Source organism: Sebastes fasciatus, chromosome 14, assembly GCF_043250625.1.
Source record: "Sebastes fasciatus isolate fSebFas1 chromosome 14, fSebFas1.pri, whole genome shotgun sequence".
NCBI classification, from domain to species: Eukaryota; Metazoa; Chordata; class Actinopteri; order Perciformes; family Sebastidae; genus Sebastes; species Sebastes fasciatus.
The window spans coordinates 13,286,801-13,299,111 of record NC_133808.1 but is presented as its reverse complement, the minus strand read 5'-3'; the positions used below and the strand labels follow the sequence as shown (position 1 = coordinate 13,299,111).

The following is a 12,311-nucleotide window of genomic DNA, read 5'->3' as shown; positions in this document are numbered from 1 at the left end:
TCCACAACTACTACATGGATTGCCATGAAATGTTGTACATACATTCACGGTCCCCAGTGGATGAATCCTAATGACTTTGATGACTTTTCCTCTAGCGCCACCATGAAGTTTTTAACTGAAATGTCTCAACACATACTGGATGGATTGCCATGAAATTTGGTACACACAATCATGGCCCCCTCAGGATGAAATTGGATTAACTTTCCTAAACTTTTCTTCTAGCGCCATCATCTGGTCAAAATGTGAATTTGTCCAATGCTTTGGTTTAAGACCAAATATCTGCAAAACTAATAACATTCCCATCAACCCCAGATATACTTTGTGTTTAGTGCTAATTAGCTAATGTTATCATGCAAACATGCTGAACAAAGATGCTGAACATGGTAAACAATATACCTGCAACACATCAGTATGTTAACATTGTCATTTTGAGCATGGCAGTGTGCTGAGGTTAACATCTAGCCTCACAGGGCTGCAGAAAAAGACACATTTTTTAAATATTGAGTCCAAAATGTTCCTCATGTCTAATTTGTAGAATATAATCCTCTCCTCAGACCCCAAAAGTTGGGTACAATCGACAGATGATGAGGGCGACTACTGAAGATTATTGTCCTATTAATTGTGTCAACCAATATTACTGGACCAAGGTTACACCGTGTGACAGGTGTTTGTATATCTGATGTTTCAAACTGTGTTAGTGGGATCTTTGAATTGTTCAGTGTGTGTGATTTGTTATGACTTTTACGCTGTGTAAAATAACCACAGTATGTTAGACTGCAGGTTTGTGAGACTGTAAAAAATGTTTTTTCCCAGTGTGAGAATTAAATGTTCTTTTCATGCAATCTGTTCAAGATGCTCCTCAGTTCTACAAACTACAGTGGACGGAGGATTGCTTTACATAAATGTGACACTGAGGCCTTAGAAACTAATCTCTAGCATTTGGATATGATCACATCTCTCAGAGTAAAAATTATTGACAATTTTGGACACTGAAAATGCTTTGGGCAACATTTTGGACACCATCATGGCTCAAATTGATGAAAAAATGTCTGTGAATAATAGCAAATCAAAGTAGTTTCCTGATGCTAATTGAGCACGTTGTGGAACATTTCTGAGCTGTTTATGTGTGTGTGTGTGTGCTGCTTCTAGTCTAGTCTAAATGATTATTATTTGACTATGAAAGTGTCTGATTGAAAAACAAATTAAGGGTTTCTGTTTTTGTGTTCAATTTAACATCATCTTTCAGTGAGAGAAATGATTTGTTTGCACAGATTTCTTATTAATAAGAAGCGCACCAGAGTCATGTAGTTACCAAATTCAATAATGAAGAATTAAATTACTTCAGATCAAATTTACCAAATAGAATCAGTAGGCTTAAATTGGACTGTATTTTCCCTCTCTTTTATTTCTTTTTGTCTTCTATTGTATATTATATTGTTCTTATGTGTGTGTGTTTTTTATTATTATTATTTGGCTTTTTCATGCCTTTAATTGATAGACAGTGATAATCATGAAAGGGAGAGAGAGAGGGGACTACACAATGTTTGTGATCAATGAGAAAGAAAAGTTTGATTAAGACTCAATAAAAAGAGAAGAACAATAAATTCCTTACTTAATTATATGATGTGTCTTTCTTCTATTTATATATATAAATATATATGTGTGTGTGTATGTATGTATATATATATATACATATATATATATGTGTATATGTATATGTGTACACATTTTGTTTAAAAATTCTCTTCTTTTTATTATTTTTTCATGATTTATTTGTGGATACTCTCCCTGTGTTGTATTCTCTACAATTTGAATTTGATGTATCCATGATTGAGAATCAGTTAGGTCTTTTGTGGCCAGCTGTGGCTGTCTGTGTGGATGTTGTTGTCAGGTATGATTGATTGATGTGTTGTGTCACTGGGTGAGTGTCGTTCAGAAAAACAAAAATAACTTTCTCTGTATAGTGACTGTTCTATTGATGATTGACAATTTATAAAAAATAACTTTGAAAGAATTGTATGATGTGTCTGATGAGTAAAACAACAGCTCAGAGTCTGAACCATCACCACTACTTGACTGCAGTCTGCAGGGGGGTCTCGGTCTCTTCCAGTGGCGGCCGATAGAGGGCGCTAGGGAGCCGTTCTCCCTGAGTCACACACTACTACTACTACTAATAATAATAATAATAATAAAATTATACAAATTGTCAATATTTGTGTTTTAAATATGGAATGCACCCAGTAATATGTGTAATTTGATTGTAATGTGATTATATTTTGTATTAATAATCTGAATCTGTAAAGTAACTAAAGTTGTCAGATAAATGTAGAGGAGTAAAAAGTCTAATATTTCCCTCTGAGATGTAGTTGAGTAGAAAGTAGAAAGTAGCAGAACATGGAAATACTCAAGTAAAGTAGAAGTACCTCAAAATTGTATTTAAGTACTTAGTTACATTCCACCACTGAGTACATTTTATACTGTTGTGTTTTTCAAAGCATTATTTACTCTTCCTGTTGGAATAAAATAATTGTTAATTATTTAACTGAAAAGTAGTAATGTGTTTTTGATACCTTCATTTTTTTTTGCATTAAATCATACCGGGATGTTTGCTGAAATTGATTGGTTGTGGCACAGCCCTACCTAGTAAATGTCCACTAGTCTCCACTGGAAGGCACTACAAAATGTGAATGTGGAATCAGTAAATCTTGTCTGCAGTCTGCAGGGAGTCTCGGGTCTCTTCTCTCTTGACAGGCGCTTTCTCGCGAGCGCACAGCGCGCTGTGTGGTGCGCCCCCAGCAGTCTCTCTGCGGGACAACACCTGACCTGACTGTGAAAACATCCTGCCTGCCTCTACATCGCAGATGAGCTGCAGCGGTGTCCTCCTCCTCCGGCTGGGTGAGTGACCGACTGCCCGGTGATCCCGGTGGTCCCGGTACGTGATGGATACACGGTTCCCCTCCAGATGGCGGTGGAGTGAGTGAGGATGCGCCTCCCCAGCTCCATCTTTGTGTCGGTGTCTCTGTTCACGGCCGAGACCACTGCAGCTCTCTACCTCAGCTCCACGTACCGCTCAGCCGGAGACCAGATCTGGCAGGGGCTCACGCTCCTCTTCACGCTCGTGCCGTCCGTGCTCGTGCAGCTGACCCTCACCTTCATCCACCGGGACCTGAGCAGAGACAGACCTCTCGTGCTGCTGCTGCACATCCTGCAGCTCGGACCCATAGTCAGGTCAGTGCTGCTGGCTTGTTTATCTCTCACTCAACAAGCACTGGATGCAATCATGGTCCTAATCACTGTGATCACGTGATGAAACGTCTATGGTGTCGTCTCCACTGGGGATTTTTGTCCTTAAAACATGTCTCCGGCCTGTTTTACGCATTTAAACTGCTTATACGGATGGATTGAAGGATGCATTGATGGATGCATTGCGCACATGCTGTTGTTTTCATTTTTCTCGGGGCCTTTTGTCTCTCTGTCTGGCTGCAATCATGCATGCTGCTGCAATGAATATGTATGTGCACACTGTAGTTGGGAAATAAAAGGCTGATCAATATGCTTATCGATATGTTCCATAGAGCCTGTACAGCCACACAGCTGGTGGCCACCACTGTATAGACTGTATTTCAATGAGGTCTCCTCCTCCTTCACAGTTTCGTCATCTTCAGCTGATTTATTCATGACTGCTCCATCTGAAGGGACATTAAATCACACGAAGAAGAACGTTTTTATCTATTCTTTTTGTTATTTACCGCTTATTTGCACCAACAAAACCAAAGCAAATTCCTATGTATACCTCTTACACCTGGCAATAAACACGATTCTGATTCTGAGAAGAAGAAGCTGCCATACTGTTACACACTGATGGATGAACCTTTAAACATGTAAACATTAATAGGCCTGCTCTTTCTCTGTGTGTGTAAGCCGCTGGCCTGACCTGCTGGAACCATCTGTCTCAGCTATAGGAGCCTAATCCAGCATGTAGAGAAACTCCCTGCTGTCAGACATGCAGCATGTCAATGTTGGCAAACAGCAGGAGCAATGACTGAAAACCCCATTCATCTCCTGTAATAAGTGACCTAGAGCTGAAAAGATCAGTAGATTAATCGATTTGTACGTCTTTTTTTTGGTGTTTGTGTGATTTTTGAAGAAAAGATGTCCAAACATTTGATTATTTCAGCTTCTCAAATGTGAGAATTTGCTGCTTTACTTTGTCTTACATTAATCTCTTTGAGTTTGGGGCTGTTAGCTAGACAAAAAGCGATATAACAATTGTTGCAATGGAAATTATCAGTAGATTGACAGCAAATTAATCTGCAAAATTTGGGGCATTTAAGGTTGTATTGACTTTTAAAGAAAAGGTTGGCACATGGCGGAATGTAACTTCACGGTCACAAGAGTAAACTTTATAAAACACAGAGTAGAAAATGGAAAGTACATGAATGAAAATAAGGAGCACATTTTAACTCATCTTCGCTGCAATGGACAATATGACAGAGGGCGAGGCACCAAACTGGTTACATCATTACGTGTACAATTCCTGACGAGACAAAGACAAAATAAAAATGACAGAAGACAGTCACAGTAATCCTACAAAATAATTTATATCCAAAAAATATCTTAATTCAGTGTGCAGACACTTTTTTCCCTCATAAAAAGAAAACCTGTTTCTAAGATATTATTAAAATCTAAACAGCCACTTTTTTATACAGAAGGTCCAAAAATAGTGAATCTACTGAGCATATGACTCGTAGGATGGTGTCACTACCAAAGCATCTTTCAATGGAATTTTTAGTTGCTTTGTAAGAAAAAAGCCCAAATGCTTCCTCGTTCGAGCTTCTCAAATGTGTATATATGCTGCTTGTTTCTACTATTTTCAGACATTTAGTGGATTCTTCTGCAGATTATTCAGTTGAAAGAATTGATAATTCAATTGACAGAAAACGAACCGATAATTTGAAGTCAGTTATTCATTATGCACTACTTCCAGCTCCTAAAATGTAAAGTGTGCGGCCTTTCTGTTTTATGTCATCATAAATTCAATATCTGGATTGTTATTTAGACGGAAAAGCACTTTGGAGACATTTTATGGAATAAATAATTGATTAAATGAGTTTAACAGTTAAATGCACTTCTGGCTAGCCACTATTCGGTAAGGATATAAAGCATGAGGATATAAACTTAGCAACTGATAGAGATGGTTATATATATGATGACCCAGTTACATCCATATTTTATTTTTGTCTTTGCTCGACCAGTTGCACAGACATCTCTGGCAGCTTGTTGACTCCCCAGCGGTGGCCTCTGTGGATCTGACCCTGGCCTGTTTCCCCTTGAGTGCGTTCAGATGATTACTAGACTTCTACATCTTTCCTTAGTCAAGAGCAGATCTAAGAATAGCACCCGGTCACCGTCGGTTCCTTATCTCTGACAACACAACTAGGGAGGGAAATGTCTCTCCTGCCGACAGCGCCAGCTGCACTTCCCTTCCTCTTATCATCTGCCCAAAACAACACTTCTAATATCATAAACAGACTGCTTATCATTTAGTGTCATACCAGCAGTGACACGGCTGGTTAAAAACACTCTACTTGTTTCATTTTCTACATTCCAGCTTCTGATCTAATTAGAAACCTTAATCTAATTCCTCACGAGTGTATGCTGGGCTTGTGTGATCAGTTCTTCTTTCACTACTCTAAACAGAACAAGTTGAGTTTAATCTGTCTGTTAAGAGATAAAGTACATTGCTGGCCTTTGGCTAAATAATCTGAACTCAAGGTCCACGTACTTTAGCCTTTTTTCTGCAGCCTTAATACCATTTAAAGTCCCCCCTCCTCACTCCTTCACTTGGAAGTAACAATACAGAATGATGTTTGTTTGTGCAGAGTTTGACACCAGAAGCCTTTTTCTCACTTTAATCTGCTGAAAGAGGAAAGTTTCTCAGTCCTCACCTTAAAATCGGAGTTTAAGACGACGTGTACAAGCTGATTTTGTGGCATTTAAACTAATTTGGGAACCAATATGTAGTCCAATATGCATCTTACACAAGTGTGATGTGGCAACTTGAACCTCCAGGTCACAAACACTGAGAGTGGACCTTTCAGTGAAGTTTGAGACATCAAGCAGTTAAACCTTTTAATTGAGCAATATTTGCATATTCATAGATTTCTTAGACTACTTTACAACATGCTGAACTCAGCAGAGACAGAGTGTGGGACTGATCTTTATTTCTTCAGCCTTCAATGACATTTTGGTAATTTGTTTAAAATCTGAAAAGCTGCTGACAGACTCAACTTTTACACTTTCATTTATTTATATATTTTTAATCAAGTCAGTGATGTGTTCACTGTGCGTGCCACTCCAGCTGATAAACAGTCTGTCCCTTGGCGCCCCTGTGGCTTAAATCCTCCTGCCTTGCTGCGTTATTGGCTCTGTGCATCAGCGCTGCCTTGACCTTACCTCGATCCACGCTCATCTACTGGCAGAACACTGACTGTGACTGACATCTCTTTAGACATTCACAATACCAGAGAGCTACATGCAGGCGTACATGTACCAATAGATATTGATGCTGAATATTACATGTTAAAAAAAATCATCCTAACTGAGCTAGTGCTGAAACAATCAATTAAGCATCATAATGTTTTTTTTATTAAAGCCCTGTTAGTGTTTAAAGTAAGTACTTTGAAAGGCACTAAGAGCTGAAAGACTAAATTAATCAGTTTTGTTAACCATTAATAGTGTGAATCATTTATCGAGTGCCAGTTTTTCTCAGGTTACAGCTCCTCGAATGTGAGTATTTGCTGCTTTTATTTTATTACATCATTGTAAACTTAATATATTTTGGTTTTGGACTGGTGTTCTGACAAAACAAGCAATTTGAAGATGTCACCTTCTGCTCTAGGAAATTGTGATGGATATTTTATAGACTAAAACATGAATCAATCATTTATTAATAGATTAGTCAATAATTAAAATACGCCTTAGTTGCAGCCCTAAATAGCTTCAGTTTTCTGTAAAAATCCTGCAAAAGTGCCCTCTTGGATGCCCCTTAGATAAAACATGATAAAGTACCTTCTAGTGTGGCCTTATAACTGAGGAGACGCGATGCAGATTAGCTCAAAGCACAACTAGGAATGCGTCGAAAGGAGCCAGTTGAGGTGGTTCGGGCATCTAGCACGGATGCCTCCTGGGCGCCTCCCTTGGGAGGTGTTCCAGGCACGACCAGCTGGGAGGAAATCACGGGGAAGACCCAGGACTAGGTGGAGAGATTATATCTCTACTCTGGCCTGGGAACGCCTCGGGATCCCCCAGTCAGAGCTGGTTAATGTGGCCCGGGAAAGGGAAGTTTGGGGTCCCCTGCTGGAGCTGTTGCCCCCGCGACCCGATCCCGGATAAGCGGTTGAAGATGGATGGATGGACAACTAGGAATGCACCGATACTGACTCGAATAGCTGGATCGGTTATCGGTGACAATGGAACCGATCTATTCAATTCAGTTCTATGTTTATATACTATATACATTATACACTGTAATTTGAATTCCTGTTTAAGTTTTAACCAATTTGTTGCTGCATTAAAAAGGTTTACACTTGAAATGTTATTCCTGTTAATTTTGAAGATTTTTTATCAAGTTTCTGGTGTACAATTTATTTTTTTAATAATAAATAACAATACAGTAAATGTATATCTATATATTTATTTGTTACATTTTGTTTTACAAAGTCAAGAGAGCAACATTTAAGTCAAGCCTGATGTTGTCTTACATACAGAAGACAGGCCATACATAAGAATGATCCCAGTCACTTCCACACAGTGACGCATACAGCTTATTAATTAAACACTGGTATCGGCCGGTACCTAAAGCCCGGGTATCGGTATCGGGACTGAAAAAGTTGGATCGTGCATCCCTAAGCACAACTGAGCCTGATAACTCTTGTAAAGTCTTGTTTCTTTCAGTTTTGTCTGTTTTTGTATGTTGTGGGTTGTTGTTTTAATTTTCTTTTTGAGTTATATGTTTTTATTAATCTAATTGGGAGCCTAATAAATTAAATCAAAGTGGAAAAAGAATAATCTGCAAGTAAATCAATAATGAAAAGTTATCTGCAGCCGTTCACTGAGTCTGCTGCTGCTGTTGTTCCTGCAGGTGTCTGGAGGCGTTCTGTATCTATGGCAGTGTGGGCCGTGTGGAGGAGCCGTATGTCAGCATCACCAGGAAGAAGCAGATGCCTCGCGGGGGTCAGTCTGAGGAGGTGGAGCGGCAGGTGGGGCAGGCGGAGGGGAAGCTGTTCACGCACCGAGCAGCCTTCGCCCGCACCTCTGTCATTCAGGCCTTCCTGGGATCGGCCCCCCAGCTCACCCTGCAGCTCTACATCTGCGTCCTGCAGCAGGGGGTCTCCATCGGAAGAGGTGAGGAGGAGGAGGTGGCACACACACTCTGATTGTTATGGTCACGTGTACCTTCAATCCCCCGTTGCCAGTTCACAGCTCCACCATGATGTGGGCTGATCAGTCAAGTGCCATATTGGAAATAAGAGGATGGTGTTTTCATGAGTCAAAGTGGTGTTATGTAACCGCCTCTCTGATATATCGAGGATGGAAAATGGTGATTCTCGCTGCCAGTCGGTGCAGATCTGGCCGTCCAACTCTTTGTGGGAGCCAGTATTTCGATTCCTGAGAGAGATTTAGTGAAGGTTCACACAAAAGTCAAACTAGGACATCTGGTCCTCGAATTAGGACAAAATAAAAGATGTTATAAATACATAAATCTTGTTTCCTCTGCTCCCGGAGGTCTGACACCTCTATTTCACGCTTACCGATTTAACAGCCTGAATGTGGTGAGCTTCAGGGCCTTTTAAAGGAGAAATTCACAATTGCTCATTTGTACATTTCAACAGGTTTTGCTTGCTCTAACCATTCTTCCCGTTCATATTGGCAATTACTGTTGCAGAAATTGGGTCATTGTGTCAAAACTCTAAACACAAGCCAAATAAGAAACAACACTTTGAGATAAACATGTCACTTCTATGTCAAAATGAAACTCTGCAATCAAAACCAAACAATCCTTTTTCAAAAAGCCATTTTTGCCACCAAATGATTCACACATGCACCATTTGAACTTCTCTTTCAAAGCAGCAACAACACACTGATGTATTCATAAGAGGTGAGCTTACCTGAGGTCTATTTGTAGTGCTAAGGATCAGACTAATTGGTGTTCAATTAGTGTATAAGTGTTTCGTGTCTAGGTGGGTGTTGCCAATTTCAGGAATGTTTTGCATTTTGAACAGAAGTGTTTCCCCAATCATTTGAGATTTCATTCTTGAATGTGTGTGTCTAATGTAAGAAACAGTGTGTAGTGTCTTGCAGAAATGCAAACAAAGTGCAAAGCAAAAATGTCTTTGTGCATTTGGTGCCTTTGTTTAAGGCATTCACTTTTAGTCTGTAAGCTTTCACAAAACTGTAAAAACTAATCCCTTTGTGATGTACTAAAAAGACAGATTGATTTAATTAACTCAGACTGAAGTCCCATATTAACTTCAGATAATCTTGGGAATGTATTAATATTAGATTCACTCGCACTGGAAGTATGTCTGGAAGAAATATTCAAATGGCCAATATGAACAGGAGAAAAAAGCTTAAAGCCATATAATTATTTTATTTCTTTGCTTACAGCGAGCAAAACCTGTTTGAATGTTCATATGAGCACCTGAATGTTGTTTTAACCCTCTGGAGTTTTATCTAATCATCAGTGAATACACGGAGCATATTTACAGTTTTCATTAATCATGTGACATGCTGAGAAAACCAGTTGAAAGTGCTTTTACACAGTATGTCATTATATAAGTAGACCATAACATAGACTGTAATATAGTTTTATTTCTGTATATAAATAGTAAAACAATATATTTCTACAATGTTGAACTATTTTATAATCATATTTTGAAAGATTATCACGCAAGGTTTGTACATTTTTAGGCACCAGTGTCATTTCCATGTATTTTGGTTTTCCTGACAGCTTTATACTTTGTTAGACTGACAAACTGAGAAGTCAGACTTCTAGCTGAACATGCATGATACTGGCAGTTTAAAAGTTGCTAAACAAAGACAAAAAAAATGAAAGTATTTTTTTGAAATATGAACCAAAATCAACCTTGATGGTGTCTCTCTTCTTCAATGTCAGGCACACTGATGGTGATCTCCCTCCTGTCCATTGTGTACGGAGCGCTGCGCTGCAACATCCTGGCCATTAAGATAAAATATGACGACTATGAAGTGGACGTCCGCCCCATGGCTTATCTGTGCATTTTCCTGTGGAGGAGCTTTGAGATCGCCACTCGCGTGGTGGTTCTGGTTCTGTTCAGCTCCGTGCTGCAGCTCTGGGTCCTTCCCGTGGTTCTGCTCAACTTCATGGTTTTCTTCCTCTACCCGTGGATCCTGTTCTGGCAGAGCCACTCTCCGTTCCCTGAGAATATAGAAAAAACTCTGACCAGGGTGGGAACCACCATCGTGCTTTGCCTGCTCACCTTCCTCTACGCCGGCATCAACATGTTCTGCTGGTCGGCCGTGCAGGTGAAACTCAACGACCCGGATCTCATCAATAAGTCCCAGAACTGGTATCGCATGGCCGTGTACTACATGCTGCGTTTCGTGGAGAATGCCTCGCTGCTTCTGCTGTGGTACATCTATAAAACGGACTTCTACCAGTTCATCTGTGCCCCGCTGCTGGTGCTGCAGCTGCTGGTCGCCTACGCCATCGCCATCTTCTTCATGCTGGTCTTCTACCAGTTCTGTCATCCGTGTCGGAGGCTCTTCTCCTCCAGCATGACCCAGGGCCTCTGGAACTGCTCCTCTCTCCTGTGTCTCATGTGCAACTCCACTTCGCCGCAGAACAGGCCGACGGGAAAGTCACCCAGCCCCTCCGCACGCGAAGAGCCGGCTAATGACGGAGCTCACGACACAGCCAGCGACTCGACAGACGACATGCCTAATGAAACAACGTACGACATGCTCGACGATACAATCTATGACACCGCGAATGAAATTGGCAATAATATATGTGGTGAAATCAACGGTGACATTAACCACAGCTCATCCTGCAATGCTTAAAAGCATCACAAGTGTTTGACGTGCCATCCAGAGGAGCGACTGAGTCATCACACCCTCTGTAACCTTTCAAGTGCCACATGAATCCCTCCGCGAGTTGAGTTTTTCATATATCCATCTCAACTCTGTTTTTCTACCACTGTCTATTACTCAAACAAGAAGCAAATGTGTCCTTAACTGGAGATGCACTCTCACTGCAGACCTACATAGTGTTCACTGCAGTGTGCAGAAGCAGAGGCGGTGCTCACCTCATCTCATCAGCCAACATCCACACCTGTCATCCTGCAGCCTTTAATTCAAATAAAAACACGGACTACACCGTCTTTAGTTTTGGAGATTGTGTCCACATATATGCTGCATTACTGATCACAAGGAGCCATGCATTTGAATTGATTGTATTTAGTATCTCTGTTTGGCATGGAGGTGTGCATGTGTGGAGCCTAAGATGAACTCCTGCAGAAGGGTGGAGGTCTGTTTTGTACAGGAATTTTTTCTGAAACTCCCCTCTAGTCTTACGGCTGCCAGCAAACAGCTTTTTTATTCCTTGATAAGAGCTTTATCATGAATACGCGCTGCTTCTGTGATGTGTTTGTGCTTGACGACGAGGTGTTAAATCTCCACACATTGTTTAAAGAGCCTGTTCGATCACCAAACACGTTAACTGTAAAGCACGGACGTCTCCAAGTTTAATGTTTCTGCACGTTTACAAAAAAGGATTTAAGTGGCTTTGGTTCAACTGTTGAGCAGCAACAGCTGCAGTGATGTGAAATGCTTTGTTTGGATGTATTTGCATTTTTTCTAATTCATGCTCGTTACGTCTGTCAGCTGCGTGTCTCATTAGTTAGAATATTTACACCGAGTGCACACTAACAATCGATTATATCTAACTGAAAAAAATGTTTGGAATTGTAACAAGTATTTTTGCTTATTTTCAACCTTTAATGTATAATTGTGTGAGAGAGAGAGAATGTTGTTTGTTTTTGCACCTACTCCTTTTTGCAATGTATCTGAAGAGGGATGACAACCTCGGGTATCAAATGAATGCTCCTAATGTTTGTACAAATAAGAAAGATAAGCCCAAAAAAATATGAAAAATCTATTGTACACATCGAACGTTCTCACGCAGAGCAAGATAAAAGGCTTTTAAAAGATAAAATCCTACTTAAAAAATCTAAATAAATTTATATTTATATGTGAAAATTGTCAGTAGT

General features: G+C 40.2%; 1 protein-coding gene across 1 annotated transcript; it reads left to right on the top strand.

Moving 5' to 3' along the window:
• The first annotated feature begins 2,706 nt into the window (after positions 1-2,706).
• Positions 2,707-12,300, top strand: xk (X-linked Kx blood group (McLeod syndrome)). Its single transcript, XM_074659023.1, has 3 exons — positions 2,707-3,228; positions 8,144-8,406; positions 10,178-12,300. Exons 1-3 carry the CDS (start codon positions 2,984-2,986, stop codon positions 11,101-11,103), a joined length of 1,434 nt encoding a protein of 477 aa, XP_074515124.1. The 5' UTR covers positions 2,707-2,983; the 3' UTR covers positions 11,104-12,300.
• The last annotated feature ends 11 nt before the right edge of the window (positions 12,301-12,311 follow it).